Consider the following 15,270-nt stretch of genomic DNA (forward strand, 5'->3'; position numbering starts at 1 on the left):
TGGGACCTATGTCAGCACTCAAGCACTCTTGGTTCCAGAGCGTCCATGACCACTGTGCACACACAGCAGGTTTCATGAGAAGGTGGAGCACTGGCTCATGGTTGTTAGGAGGCACCAGCTGACCTGTTTCCTGTATAGGCTCAACCTCCTCAGAAGTGGACACCCATTACTTCTCGCTGTTTCTGTGTGATCTCCATTTCACATTTCTAAAGGGTGGATCTTTTGGGGTCACTTGCTATTTTCTAATACAGAATGCTCCCGTCAAGCTCCCTTATTGATAACTGATATCTCTTATGTCCTGCCAGCAGTGCACGATTGGCTTTGAGACTCCCTGATCCACTCACTCGTAACCAGCCAAGTACTATGACCCAAACTATAGCAGAATTTGGCACAAACAGGTCCCTGGTAGCTACTTTCCTCAGGAAGGCCTATGGATTTGGAAAACACAGGTGTCTCATAAGGACATACTCATAAATTGTTTTCATGTACAATAATTCTTGTGTGTACTTTCCTCCTGTTGTCATCAAAGTGGTCACATATTAAAACTTTTCTGCTAAATATGAATCCTCATGTTTAATGGCAGAGAACCCACCATTCCCAGCACACTTACTTCTGTCTCTGGACTAATCTTGAGTAATTGGTTTTCCTTTGCTTAGGTCTTATTGAAGTTAAAACAGATGAGTTTCCTCGCCATGGGAGCAACATAGAAGCCATGTCCAAGCTAAAGCCTTACTTTCTTACTGATGGAACGGGAACAGTCACCCCAGCCAATGCTTCAGGTTAGATTTTCTGAAGGACATCTGGGGGAATACTATGTTCTATAATGTCTACCGAGTGAATATTTTTCTCTTTATTTATATACAAAAGTACTATTTTTTGGGACAGGGACTCACTCTGCCAGCCAGGTTCATGTGCAGCAATATGATCATTGCTCACTTGCAGCCTCAAACTCCTGGGCTCAAGTGAGCCCCCTGCCTTAACCTCCCAAGTAGCTGGGGGACTACAGGCATGAGCCACCACACCCAACTCAATATTTATGTACAAAATTATTCTTAAAACAGTTTAAGGAAACATGTCATTTCTCTGTATTTGATCATTGACTTAACCTATACTGAAAGAATTAATTTGGTTTCTTGACATCCCAACTAGACATACAAATGAAGAAGTAAATTAGGGAACTTCAGTTTATCTACCTTTGTATTTTTCCAGTACCAGAAACTCCCAATACCTCCTTGTGAAGCCCAGGCTTATTCTTCCATTTCCTGTCAAGATATCTCCCCTCCCCAAATGCTGTAATCCTTTTTTTTTCTTTTTGAGACGGAGCCTCACTCTGTCGCCCAGGCTGGAATGCAGTGGTGCAATCTTGGCTCACTGCAATCTCCGCCTCCCAGGTTCAAGCAATTCTCCTGTCTCAGCCTCCTGAGTGGCTGGGACTACAGGCGCACACCACCACACTGGCTGATTTTTCTATTTTAAGTAGAGATGGCTTTCACCCTATTGGTCAGGCTGGTCTCAAACTCCTGACCTCAGGTGATTCACCCTCCTCCACCTCCCAAAGTGCTGGGATTACAGGCGTGAGCCACCACGCCCAGCCCCGACTACTGTAATCCTACCACTTTCTCTAGTTGGAAAGTTTTGTGGTCAATATATTGCCAAACATAATTTCTATGTATACTGTAAAGTCTGTTGAATTATAGTAAATGCCTTAGCCAACAGGTAAAATCATTTAACTCATGTCTTCAGGTGGTAAAGAAGCCACAGATATGTAACTGAGGTTAATAAGCATGGTAGAAATTAAGTCACTCATATTTTACAGGAATAAATGATGGTGCTGCAGCTGTCGTTCTTATGAAGAAGTCAGAAGCTGATAAACGTGGGCTTACACCTTTAGCACGGATAGTTTCCTGGTCCCAAGTGGGTGTGGAGCCTTCCATTATGGGAATAGGACCAATTCCAGCCATAAAGCAAGCTGTGAGTATAATCCTATTCCCTTTTATGAAATTTGTCTTCCTGTTAGCCTTAAATGAGCTTATTCATGTAGTTAGCTCTAGTCTTTCCCTACCAGAAGAGTAACCAAGAGCATTTATTTCTATTTTTGAGATAAGGCTGGAGTGCAGTGGCACCATCATAGCTCACTGCAGCCTCAAAACTCCTAGGCTCAAATATTCCTCCTGCCTTAGCCTCCCGTTACCTCGAACTACAGGTGCACCACGCCTTCTTCATTTCGTAGAGACAAGGTCTATGTCGCCCAGGCAGGTTTTGAACTCCTGAGTTCAATTGATCCTCTTGCTTTAGGCTCCCCAAGTGTTGAGATTTCAGGTGTGAGCCACTACCCCCAGCCACTGAGAGCATTTGGATCACATGCTTTCTAGGGGAACTGATTCTGTTACATTAGCTTTAGGTACACATAACAGATGCTACTGGTTCAAAATTTAAGACAATTTAGAATTTCTAAGGGATCTTTTAGATCACATCCTTAACCTTTTGGATGGAATGGATGTCACTAAGGCAAAAATGTGTGAGAATGTCACTATATTAACCTAAGAACAAACCAAAGTAGCAGTTACCAGTATCATGCAGCATATATTTATGTTGACAAAGAATGGTTTAACTTTAGCCTTTCCACCCAAGTTTAGACCTGTTTTCTATGAATCTTTCCTCTAGGTTACAAAAGCAGGTTGGTCACTGGAAGATGTTGACGTATTTGAAATCAATGAAGCCTTTGCAGCCGTCTCTGCTGCAATAGTTAAAGAACTTGGATTAAACCCAGAGAAGGTAAAGATGCACAAGTAACCCTGAGAGCTTACCAGTGAATTTCACAATCCAATTTTAAGATAGTATCTTCTAGGTGTTGGCCATGTGGGTAATAGTTAAAGAAATACTAGTTACTAGGACTGAGTTCATTACTTCCCAAGGTAAAAAAAAAAAAAAAAGACATTAGCTTACTTGGCATAAAAGGAACGAGGTAAGATAGGCAGGGATGAATTTTCACAAAGGTGTAAATTTATTCCTAAGCAGTTAAAATGAAAATTTGAGTTTGAAAGGGTAGCATGCTGATACATTAAGAGGAAAAAGACAAGTTTAAGATTTTAAACTGTGTCCACAGAAGAATAAACAATCTAAATCTTTTCTCCCCCTTAGGTCAATATTGAAGGAGGGGCTATAGCCTTGGGCCACCCTCTTGGAGCATCTGGCTGTCGAATTCTTGTGACCCTGTTACACACACTGGAGAGAACGGGCAGAAGTCGTGGTGTTGCAGCCCTGTGCATTGGGGGTGGGATGGGAATAGCAATGTGTGTTCAGAGAGAATGAATTGCTTAAACTTTGAACAACCTCAATTTCTTTTTAAACTAATAAAGTACTAGGTTGCAATATGTGAAATCAGAGGACCAAAGTACAGATGGAAACCATTTCCTACATCACAAAAACCCAAGTTTACAGCTTGTACTTTACTTTAATGTGTAATACTCAACTCAAGGTACAAGACAATTGCATTTAACATTGTTATAAATAAAAGAGACATCAGATCAATCATTAAGGGCTCCAGAGTGAACAGCATCTTCGTAACTTCCATGTTTATCATCTTTACTTTCTGGATGTAATTTAATAAGATCATCAATTCGAAGAATGGTGATTGCAGCTTCTGTTGCAAATTTCAAACTCTTAACTTTAACTATGGTTGGTTCAAACACCCCTGCTTGTTTGTTGTCTCGAGGTTTACCATTGCTCAAATCAAGACCAATCCTGCAATTAAGAAAGAATTATTAAACGGCCGCTTACAATTTCATTAGGTGGCCTATTAACTCCAGCATTTCATTCAAGTATTAAGCTTGATTTTTAAATCAGACTAGAAATCTTGTGTGTAGTCTTTCTACCAAAAGAAGCAGGGAGAGATTAGCAATCACAGTTAACTAAGACACACCAGTGCTAATAATTAGTCATTATCCCTTGAATTAGTGACTGAACAACAAATGCTTGCTGTGAAGTTTTTCATGTTAAGTATTTGACAAGTCTGTTACTTATGTTTGCTGACATGTAATTGACTACTATCCTTTTTAATGCAACCTGTTCTGCAGAAGTTAACAAAGAGCGGGAAACTGTATGCTTACCATTTTAGATTTTTACGTTCTGGGTTAACCTGGGCCTCATTATGAAAAGCTCTTAATTTTGCAACCAGATCTGTGGAGTCCTGGGCAGCATTAACTGCTAGTGTATTGGGAATAACAAGAAGTGATCTTGCAAACTCTGCAATCGCAAGCTGTTCCCGAGACCCCTAGGAAAAGAAGAAAATTAGCTGACTTCACAAAAGGGAAAAAAAAAATTAAAGTCCACAGCTACTGCTCTCAGGCCTCTAAGACAAGAAATGACTGTTCTTACCATGCTGGTTGCATAGTTTTCAAGGTATATGGAAAGGGCTGCTTCTACAGCACCCCCACCGGGAACCACAGATTTTGACTCCAAAACTCTCTTCACTACACAAAGTGCATCATGTAAAGAGCGCTCCATCTCATCACACATGAAATCATTTGCCCCACGTAAGATAATCGATGCAGATGTACGAGCCTTAGTACTGTTCAAAACAAAAGTGCAATTTTTGTAATAGCATTTTTAAAAAAATTTTTTTGCCAAGATCATCAATTTCTCAAAAAAATGGCATTTTAATAAAATAAGTCTACATAAAGTTCCCTTAAGTCCTGCCTACACAGGATATTTAGATATACTATACAGAAACAATGTCTAGTCCATGCAGAAGAGATGAAAATGGTTACTTCATCTCAATTTACAGTGGCCCAATGTTATTTTATCCCATGCGTATAACTGCTCGTATCACTGTGAGACTACAAGCAGCAAATAAATGGGAAGAAAACCTACTTTTACTTAACAAAATCGGTATAACTTTACAATTTTAGAAAGTAGCTCTTACTTTTTGATTAAGATCAGCTCATCATCACAAATTCTCTCCTGTACCACTTCTTCTGCCTGTCCCAACATTGCAGCTTCAAAAGTTTCTTCACCTTCCAAATTGGCCAGGGTTGACAGAATAGTTGCTAATAAGAGAGTTACAAAGCATCTGTGAATATTGCTCTTTCATGATTTTAATATCCTTGGACTCAGTAGCATTTGTGATAAAAGTGCTATATTACAAGTTTAGAATTTAGTTAGGCAGCACACGGTAACTCCTTTTATCCTAAGATGGAACTATGTCATTTTAGAAATGAACAAATTCAGTTCATGAATTTCCAACAAAATTTCTCCAGTTACATGAAAAATGGCTCTATAAATGTGTTGGTAGCACAAAGCATTAAGAGAATATAAATGTTTTTGAGCTGTTTTCTGTCAATATTCCAATGTAAAAAGACCTTTGATGGGGTCAGGTATAATAAAAGTATTTTATGTGACAGCCAGCACAAGACATACCTCCAGAAGCTTTGGCAATGCGTTTAAGGTCCCTTTTTAAAACTCTTCTAACTGCCATAGCACCAGCCTCCACAAAATACTTCAGACACATATCATCAATTCCACCAGTGGTTAGAATAACATTGGCACCAGTTGCCAGGATCTTCTGAATTCTCTCCTTGGTGATATCTGATTCTCTGAAAAGTATTTTTGTAACCTGAGTTACCTTCTGTGATTTTTAAAAATAATTTAACTTCCATTAAGTATTTATCACAAGATAATCATAGATCAAATTGTATTATCCTTTGTTATCTCTGACCAGAATTTAAATTAGTCCAATTCATGGAAAATTTGAAGGAATTAAAAATTACCACTTAGCTCTCCCCAACCCAAATTTGAATTACTAATTGAGAACTATGGTTAAACAGGGAACACAGGTCCTGCCTTCAAGGATCTAGTCGGGAAAGGGATTACCAATCACACTCCAGGGCAAGTGTCACTAAAGTGGTATGCAGAGATTACAAGCACATAAAAGACATAAATTTAGCCTAGGAGGTGGACAATGAAGACGAGTCCAGGCCAAGCACAGTGGCTCACGCCTATAATCCCAGCACTTTGGGAGGCTGAGGCGGGCAGATCACCTGAGGTCAGGAGTTCGAGACCAACCTGGCCAACACGGTGAAACCACCTCTACTAAAAATACAAAAAATTAGTTGGGCCTGGTGGCGGGCGCCTGTAATCCCAGATACTCAGGAGACTGAGGCAGGAGTATCACTTAAACCCAGAAGGCGGAGGTCGCAGTGAGCCGAGACCGTGCCACTGCACTCCAGCCTGGGCAACAAGAGCAAAACTCCGTCTCAAAAACAAACAAACAAACAAAAACAGGAGTCCAGAGTTGAAAGCACAAAAGAAGGTAGAACCAGAAAAGTGAAAAACCTTGCAGGTTACACCAAACAATCTAGATACTAAGCTTAATATCTCTAAGCAAGACTAGTATATCATCTGTGTTTTCAAAAGGATTCCCTGATTATCAATGTGGAAATTGCACTGAATGGCTGAAGACAAGAAGATAATAACATGAGATATAAGCTGAAAGACAACCTAAACAGAAAAGTCAAATTTTATGGCTTGGGTGACTCCTGGAGTAAAATAAATAGCAAGAGTTTTGGGGGCAGGATGGGAAATGAGAGTTTAGTTGAGGACAAGATTAAGTTTGAAGTCTCTGCTGTTACTCAGGTGAAGCTCCCAGGAGGTAGTCACTTACATCATGGAAACCATAAACTATGGGAGATCAGATTTGCAGAGTCAATATGAGTGAAGCCATGTGAATAGATCATTCGAAGAATTTTTAAAGTAAAATGAATTACAGATCAACCTCAAAAGCAGCTTGTCTACTAAACAAGTACTGTGTGCTACACACTGTTATATAAACTCATGGTAAAAACTGTAATAAGCCCCAGGAAGAAAAAATACAGGAAGTTACAACAGAATATAATTTAGATTGAAGAAGAAAGAAAAGCTTCTCTAAGAGACTAGCTTGGGTGTGTTTCTACAACAGTCTAGGCAAGCAAATGAAAAGTAGGTAAATTTAATTTGGAGGTAGAAATCAAGCGGTCTTGGTGACAGATTAGGAGAAAAAGTGTTGGTAAAAAGGAGGAGTTAAGGACATTTCCTAGTTTTCTGCCTGTGTGAAGGACTCCCCATCACTAAAATGGTCAAAAGCAGATTTGCGGTATTATCACAAGTTCAGTTTTAGACATGTTCACTTTGAGATGCTTGAAAAGCATTCTCCTAGATAGAGGTATGTGTGTTTGGAGCTTAGAGAAACAGCTGAAAGAGTCTCTGGCATAGAGAGGTAATACATGAAGTCATGGGAACAAAGAGGCTATCCTGGAGAGTATTATGACATGGTCCAGACAAAGCAGCATCACAAAGCCTTCCATCCCCGAAAGCATTTCAAGAAGGACATAATCAAAGGGTTGCTAAAGGTCAAGTAAGAGGAAGGCTGAAAATGTCTTCCGAATTTCACACTAGAGACCTTAACATGCAGTCCCTCAAATGGAGAACAGGGCTGAAAAGGGATGAGAAGAAAAGCACCAGAGAAGTTTTGTGTAGTAAACCACTCATGACATCTGCCTGTAAAGATGTACGATTACAGGCGTGAGCCACCGCGCCCGGCCGAGGCGGGCGGATCACGAGGTCAGGAGATCGAGACCATCCTGGCTAACACGGTGAAACCCCGTCTCTACTAAAAATACAAAAAATTAGCCGGGTGTGGTAGCGGGCGCCTGTAGTCCCAGCTACTCGGGAGGCTGAGGCAGGAGAATGGCGTGAACCCGGGAGGCGGAGCTTGCAGTGAGCCGAGATCGCGCCACTGCACTCCAGCCTGGGCGACAGAGCGAGACTCCGTCTCAAAAAAAAAAAAAAAAAAAAAAAAAAAAAAAGATGTACGATAGGGAGTACCTATAGCACAAGGATGTACGAAGAAGCTTGAAGGACAAAAGAGCCACACGAAGAATCCAGGAAAGAGCATAATTAGTTGAAGATACAAGTATGAAACAAGAATCAAAGACAAGGCTCTAGAGCAGAAGGAAACAGACTCTAGAACACTTACTGTAGAGGGACTGGCTTTGATGGAAGAAAGGACACTTTGTTGTATGAGGAAGGAAGGAAAAAAGAATACCCGTGCAGACTGATTTAAAAGATGACAGCACATTTCTTACTCTTGGCAAAGCTTTCTTGTAGGTCTGGTTTAACTACTGTTTAAACTATTCTTTTTTTTTTTTTTTTTTTTTTTGAGACAGGGTCTCGCTGTCACCCAGGTTGGAGTGCAGTGGTACAATCACAGCTCACTGCAGCCTCAACCTCCTGGGCTTCAGATTCTTGCCACCTCAGCCTCTCAAAGTGTTGCGATTACAGGCATGAGCCACTGTGCCCAGCCTAAACAATTTATTGTTTTAAGTGACTGTCAGGCAGTCAAATCTATAGCAATGGTCACACTACCTCCACCATTAGCTCTTCTGGCATGCCAACCACTAATATCACCTGCACCTCCAGTATCTAGCAAACAGTAGGTTACAGTCAATACTATACTGCTGAGTTCTGTACTGCTTTGAGGAAATTAGATTCCTGTCTTTTACGTCTTTAATATTAATAGACTCATACAATCAAAATTCCACAAAAAGGCCGATTTTCATATAGGTTGTATAACCCCAAATCCCTCTAAAAACACCACCAGGCTAATTTTTCTGGAAGTAAAATAGTTTGACTTGGCTAAAAATGTTAAAGTCCACCAAGACACTCACACTGAAAAGGCCAAAAATAATCTCTCAACATACCTCTGTCTAATTTGGTCCAGTTTTTCAGGGTCTGTAATGACCACCTGTACACCAAGCTTCATTTTTGTTTTTTGCAGGCTGAAGTCAAGGCAAGCAATTTTTGCATTTACGATTCTCTTGGGCATGCCTACAATTGAACATAAGATTAAGTTAATACGTCTATCCTTAAAAGCATAATAAAGAGTACCTATAATCGATGTAAACACACAAATTTAGACTAATTCATTGCATTTTATCTTAGAAAAATTTTATGGCATTAAATGCACGTAATTTCTTTTAATTCACATTCCTTCTACCATGTTGTATGTGCTTTAAATTACAAAAAGATGTACTGCACATAATCCACAAAAAAACATTTTTTTTTTTTTTGAGACGGAGTCTCACTCTGTAGCCCAGGCTGGAGTGCAGTGGTGTGATCTTGGCTCACTGCAATCTCCGCCTCCCAGGTTCCAGTGATTCTCCTTCCTCAGCCTCCCAAGTAGCTGGGACTACAGGCAGGTGCCACCATGCCCAGCTAATTTTTGTATTTTTTAGTAGAGATGAGGTTTCACCATATTGGACAGGCTGCTCTCAAACTCCTGCCCTCGTGATCCACCTGACTCGGCCTCCCAAAGTGCTGGGATTACAGGCATGAGCCACCGCGCCCAGCCAAAAGAAAAGCTAGTTTTAATCTGTAGCAATCTCATTCTATAAACCAAATCCCAAACCTTACCCTGGGATCCCACCACACAGTTGAGTGCATAGCCACTGATGAGCATACTCTCCATTTGACTTCTCCCATGGGCTTTCAAAATATTAACAGAGTTGACTGGATAGCGTGGCTGGCCTCTTATGTCTGTGTATTTAATAGCAAGTACAGCATCTACTACCATGTTAGCAAAGAAATCACCATTTCTACGCCAAAAGTTAAGGACAGTAACAGGTTTGGAATGGACAAAGGGTACACACGTGAAAAATCAAGGGTAATTTCAAGGGACTTCCTTTTAGTAATCTAATCTATTAAAGAAGCAAGCATTACTTGTCACCAAAATGTTATAACATTATCACTATCTGCAATTCATATCACTTTTAGACATGCTTTTTATCACCTTTTCACCCTAAAAAAGCAGGGAAGGCAACAGGTAATTTCAATACAGCATTACTCCTCTCTATTGATATCAATTTGCATAAAATTGGTTATTCAAAATTTTATTTCACAAAACTGATACTGCTGCTACTACGCACGCGTGCGTGCAACACATGCGCACACACGCACCCCCTCCCGAGACAGGGTCTTGCTATGTTGCCCACACTGGACTGGCACTCCTGGGTTCAATTAATACTCCTATCTCAGCCTCCTTAGTAGCTGGGACTACAGGCACATACCACCATGCCCATCTCAAAGTCTTATGCTTTAAAAAGTCTAAATTTTATCTGACAACCACAAGGATACATTCCAATGATTTTGGAAGACATGGATGTCTTAGCAGCATTAATCAGGCAATCTCTTCCCAGTTCATCTGTGTTAACAATTAGGTTTTCATTGATATAACGCACTGCTTCCCTGTTTAAAAGTGTGGGGGAGAAAAATGCTTATAAAGTCACTACTCAAACTCTTTGCATTCATCATGCTTAACACAGAGCCAAAATGTCGTAAGTAATAATATCTGTTCAGCCATTTCATATAGGAGGAGGACATGAAAAAACCCTCCCTCTTCAGATCATGGCAAGTTTAATCTATCCCATAAGCATAGCCACTAAAATCTATTATTAGGAGAAAATGTGGTAGTCAAATGGGAAAAAAGATACTGGTCCAAGTTTTTAACTTCAAATATTACTACTTAAATGCTAAAACATTTAAATTGAAGGTTTTCAAATTAAAATTTAGTTATTAATCAGAACGTTAAGACAACACAGTTTACAACTATTACATCAAAAAAAATTTCTCTGAATGCAAACAATCTTACTTGCAAGCAAGTCGATAGCCACTAATAACTGATGTGGGATGAATTTTCTGTTTGACTAATTCATCTGCATTTTTTAGGAGTTCTGCTGCAATAATAACCTGTTGAGAAAACATTCACTGATCTGAGTGTGCCGGATATTCAACATGTGCAATACATATGAAATGACACTAAAATGGCCATATATTATTAACCAAAATGGTAGTGATGAAATGAATTAACTGGTTATTAGAAACCTGGGGGTGAAGGGAGAAGAACGCTACAAAACACTCTAAGTCCTCCACGTTACTCATAAATTCTTGGAAACTGCTACTTTAAGCAAAACAATGGACAGCAATTTCTCAAATACAGTTGTTTATTGTAACGCTGATGGGGGGAGGAAAACTTGTTTTTTTATACATCATCTTTCCTCTTAAAGTCAGTTTCCATGAAGCCACTGTGGATGTTCAGTGAGGTCTTATTGTATTATAAATGCAAATGGCCAAAACTGGGTAGGAGCCAGAAAAATGTTCTAAGAAACTAGTTCAGCAATAAGAAACTAGTTCAGCAATACAACCGTAAAAGACAACACATCTATTACCTTTAGAGACAGTGCTCAACAGAAGCTAAACCGAGTGTGACTATTCATATGACCTATATTAGGCTATTATTTTATTTAAAAAAGATAGTTCTTCAAGTTGTTAAAACACTAAGAAATATTTTTAAAGCAAAAAGACTGTCAGCTTCTTATGGGAGGAAAACTACATTTGTTAAATCACATTATTGTAAGTTAGACAAAGATCACATTCATATTTTAGGAGTAGATTCCATTCTTTCATGGCTAAAGTTTAATCTAGAAATACATTTTCCCCACAAACTATCTAGTTTCTCCAGAATTAACATCTTTCTCACCAAACAATAGTGTTTCTACTATACCAGCATGCTGGATGATCTATGAAGAGTTTATACTGTGTATCACATTTACTGACTCGGTAAGATCACACTGTCATATCATGATGTATTTATTAATTTCTCACACTCCCATTTTGAATTCCTGAGATTACCTGTCAGGATTTAAAAAATAGAACAGGCTGAATGCAGCTCATGTGTGTAATCCCAGCACTACAGAGGCCGAGAAGGGAGGATCACTTGAGGCCAGGAGTTCAAGACCAGCCTGGGCAACATAGCGAGACCCTGTCTCTAAAAAAAAAAAAAAAAAAAAAAGAGGTTTTTAATTAGTTGCTTGTGGTGGCACATGCCTGCAATCCCAAGCACTCTGGGAGGCTAAGGCAGGAGGATTGCTTGAACCCAGGAGTTCCAGGCTGCAGTGAGATATGACAGCACTGCAGCACTTCAGACTGTGCTACAGATGGTCTCTAAAAATAATAATATAAAAACATTGTTTCTCCCCCAGATTGGTAACATTTTATCCTCCAAATAATCAGAAAAGTTGAGAGCTTTCCAAGTCTCAAGGGGTGATGGGGGAGGAAACAAGACTTTTGAGAGACCATAAAAAAATCTGTGTGATGTCTGAATACTGCCATAAAAGGAAAAATAAGCCCTCAAAACTTGTGAATACCAACATTTAAAACAATGGGGCTATGTCAAATGAACTCAAATTCTTTCCTACTTAAACTGTACAAACTAGCTGTAACTATCAACTTACAAATTTTGTTTCTGAATCTGTACCTAAGAAGCTTATTTCCCCTCTTAAATGTGTAACTTCTTTTGTTTTTTCTTCTTGCTCAATCTTCTGGGCATTCAGAATATGTAACTTATTTCTGACACAGCACAAATGACCCACTTATGGCTTCAACTTTCTGAAAGTCGGTCGTTTTTAGAAAAATGATCATTCTTTAGCCAGTCTACCTACCACTGAAGTAGTTCCATCTCCAACTTCTTTGTCTTGCAGATCAGCCAGCTCACAAAGAACTTTAGCTGCAGGATGTTCTACCTCCAGTAACTTCAGGATGGTTGCACCATCGTTAGTAATGGTTACATCCTAAGAAATTCGCAGGAAAAAATATGAACCACTTATAGAAATCAACACAGCCCCATTATAATACACGTTCACCTTTAATATCACCTTCCAGTACGTGGATTCTGATAAAGTCAAAGAAAGAACATAGCAAAACACTGAAGATAGTTTTACTTTAAGGAAACTAACACAACAGTTATGTGTACTTACACCAATATCATCCACCAACATTTTATCCAAGCCAACTGGACCAAGAGAACTTTTTACAATATTGGCAATCGAAGCTGCAGCCATAACTGTAGACAATCAATTAAAAATAAAAAAGAAATGAGGATAAGCCACAACTCTGAAAGACAGTAATTTCAGCCTAAAGGTAAATGACATCCAACAGCCCCCGTATTTCCCAAATCTACAAATCTGTGTTAATTATTTAAAAACCACCTACTAAGAGTGTAAATGGGGCCAGACACTGTGGCTCACAGGTGTAATCCCAACACTGCGAGGCCGAGGCAGGAGGATCGCTTGATGCCAGGAGTTTGAGACCCCTTTGGGCAACATAGCAAAACCCATTTCTACAAAAAATAAAAACAAAGCCGGATGCGGCGGCGCGGGCCTGTGCTTGGAGAATGCAGTGAGCTATGATGGCACTCTCGTCTGGGCAACAGGTGGGACCCTGTCCCTAAACAAAGCGAGCCTATTTGGCACAGCTTTGATGCGGGGTGGAATCTGATGGCGGGGAAAAAAAAAAAGTAATAACCACCAATTTCATGCTCTGCCACTTCGTACAGCTATACCAGCCTTTTCCTTCAGATTCTGCAAGTTTTTTGCTCATTAAAACTCTCTTTATCTGTGAGGAGAGAAATCGGTAGTCAACGGGGAAGGTGGTGACTTTCAGATTTGTTTACGAAAAAAATTAGGAATCTATCAAGAAACAGTAAGCTCTGTAGGTATCCAAAGGCCCGACAGCAAACGCTCTGCTAAGTTAGCGCTGCCGTCTCCTGGGGTCAATGCACTCGAGTGGCGTTTCCTGGGCTAACTCTACTGTTAGAAGCTGTCAACCCGGATACAGCTGGACGCCGGGCGCCCGACCTCGAATGCAGCTGCGGGCGGACAGGGCACCGGGCTCATCCGAGGGCGCGCGGATGGACCTACTCTTTTTCTGGTAAATGGTCCTAAAATGAAACCTGGCGTTTAACATGGACACTCAGGGGGTCGCCCTGAAACAAAAAGGGGTGCGAGGCGTGGCCCGCTTTCCCGCGGAGGGCGCGTTTCCAACGCCGCCCCGGACACCACATCCACGCGTTGCCGGTCTCAAAACCCTGCCGCGCGCTCCGGGGCTCCTCCTCGCTGTGGGAAAAGTGGGGCCACAGCGCCCTGCCCCAGAGAACGGCGGGTGGGCTGGGTCCGGCTGCGGGGCCCCGAGGCCCTTTCTGCGGAGGTAAAGGAGAGGCACGAGGGCAGCCGGGGTCCGGTCGCGGTGGGACTCGGCCCTCCCCGGCCGCAAACCCGACCCAGGCCCGGCCCGCCCTTACCGTTCTGGGAGCGGATCGTTTCCCCAGTGCTGCGGTCACCGAACACGGACAAAGGCCCCTCCATCTTCACGGCAGCGATACACGTCGAATTCTGCTTACACCGCGGGCAACCAGTATCGCGGCCCCTCGGCCGACCGGCGACCACAGCAGTGGCTGCGACGGCGTGGAGCGTACCCGAGCGATGTCCCAGGAGCTACTGGGTAACACACCACCCCACCCGCTTCCCGGCTGCCCCGGCCTGGCCGCGGGGCACGGCGGGAAGGAAAAAGAGGCAGGGGCAACAGGGAGAGAAACGGGACTGTGACGGAAGTGAGGCTCCGGGGAAGGGGCGGGCTCGGCATTTTTGTCCAATTAGATAGCCGATGGGAAGGGCGCGAAAGCGGAGAACGGAAGTCGGATGTTGGACCGCTGGGAAGAGGTTGAACCTTCGCCTCAAACGATGTTGCGCAGACGCAGTGGGCCATTCTAGTGCCTTCTAGAAAAGGTTGTAAGAAGGGTGGAGCTTGGAGCTGGGGTGTAACTGGAGGGGCGGGCCCTTCTCCAAGTTAGAGTTGGGGTTCTGAGCGAGTCGTGCGTTTTAGGTTTAGTGTCTTTTCCTTGTCCCTGCTCGGGGAGCGTGAGGCAGATCGGCCGGCTTTGCTCCAGGCCTCAGGAGTGTAAGTTTAAGGGCGCAAACCTGGGTGGGACGGGGCAGTTTTTCCAGCGGGCCATACGGGAAAATTTTTGGTTCGAGGAAGACAACCACCCTTTTTAAGGAGAAAACTGCATCTTGCCCTGCCTCATTCCTACGCGGTGCCCAGGTGGGGTGTGTGTGGACCAGTCAATGACCGCCCAAGCTCTCCGAGTAGAAAACCCAAACATGGTTTTGTGGGGTGTGTGCCTTTGACCCCGGACTTAAGCAAAAAGCGTGGTCTTGGGCGTAGCTACGAGGTGGTTGGTGGGCTCCAGGGCCTGCGTGCCCCTCGACGTGAGCGATGATTGGCGGTGCAGGATAACAGATCGCCCTCTTGGCCACTCAGTGGCAGGGGACTTGCTACTTCCGGGTCGGCGGCGTCTGGCGTGGAGAGTTTGGGGATCTACAGCAGCCAAAGGCTTGTCCCTGA

General features: G+C 42.2%; 2 protein-coding genes and 2 non-coding genes across 7 annotated transcripts in view; 1 reads left to right on the forward strand and 3 right to left on the reverse strand.

Annotated features, from left to right (window-relative positions):
* Positions 1-3,534, forward strand: part of ACAT2 (acetyl-CoA acetyltransferase 2) — a 17,054-nt gene extending 13,520 nt beyond the window's left edge. The window contains exons 6-9 of the mRNA XM_009452331.4: positions 657-779; positions 1,817-1,971; positions 2,665-2,775; positions 3,142-3,534. Of these exons, the coding sequence (XP_009450606.1) occupies positions 657-779; positions 1,817-1,971; positions 2,665-2,775; positions 3,142-3,312 (560 nt within the window). The 3' untranslated portion in view covers positions 3,313-3,534. The remainder of the gene's footprint in view (positions 1-656; positions 780-1,816; positions 1,972-2,664; positions 2,776-3,141) is intronic.
* Positions 3,435-14,658, reverse strand: TCP1 (t-complex 1). Of its 4 annotated transcripts, NM_001246572.1 has the most exon segments (12): positions 3,435-3,744; positions 4,110-4,273; positions 4,378-4,570; positions 4,925-5,048; positions 5,419-5,594; positions 8,736-8,862; positions 9,448-9,629; positions 10,168-10,278; positions 10,682-10,779; positions 12,531-12,659; positions 12,846-12,931; positions 14,168-14,365. In NM_001246572.1, coding segments are annotated over 12 exon segments (1,671 nt in total). In that variant the 5' UTR covers positions 14,232-14,365; the 3' UTR covers positions 3,435-3,527.
* Positions 4,732-4,863, reverse strand: LOC112209661 (small nucleolar RNA SNORA20). Its single transcript, XR_002944484.1, has one exon. It is a non-coding gene; the product is annotated as a small nucleolar RNA SNORA20 (small nucleolar RNA).
* Positions 10,376-10,515, reverse strand: LOC112209665 (small nucleolar RNA SNORA29). The gene has a single exon (XR_002944488.1). It is a non-coding gene; the product is annotated as a small nucleolar RNA SNORA29 (small nucleolar RNA).
* Positions 14,659-15,270: the final 612 nt, after the last annotated feature.

This window comes from Pan troglodytes, chromosome 5, assembly GCF_028858775.2.
Source record: "Pan troglodytes isolate AG18354 chromosome 5, NHGRI_mPanTro3-v2.0_pri, whole genome shotgun sequence".
NCBI lineage: Eukaryota > Metazoa > Chordata > Mammalia > Primates > Hominidae > Pan > Pan troglodytes.

Bases quoted from the DNA above. Each gene is read 5' to 3' on its own strand.
- TCP1 (XM_009452299.5), bottom strand. The intron at 8,863-9,447 runs GTAAGGTTTGGG...GTTCAATTGTAG, and splicing joins CTGTGTGGTGGGATCCCAGG to GCATGCCCAAGAGAATCGTA. The intron at 5,049-5,418 runs GTATGTCTTGTG...CTCTCTTATTAG, and splicing joins CATTGCCAAAGCTTCTGGAG to CAACTATTCTGTCAACCCTG.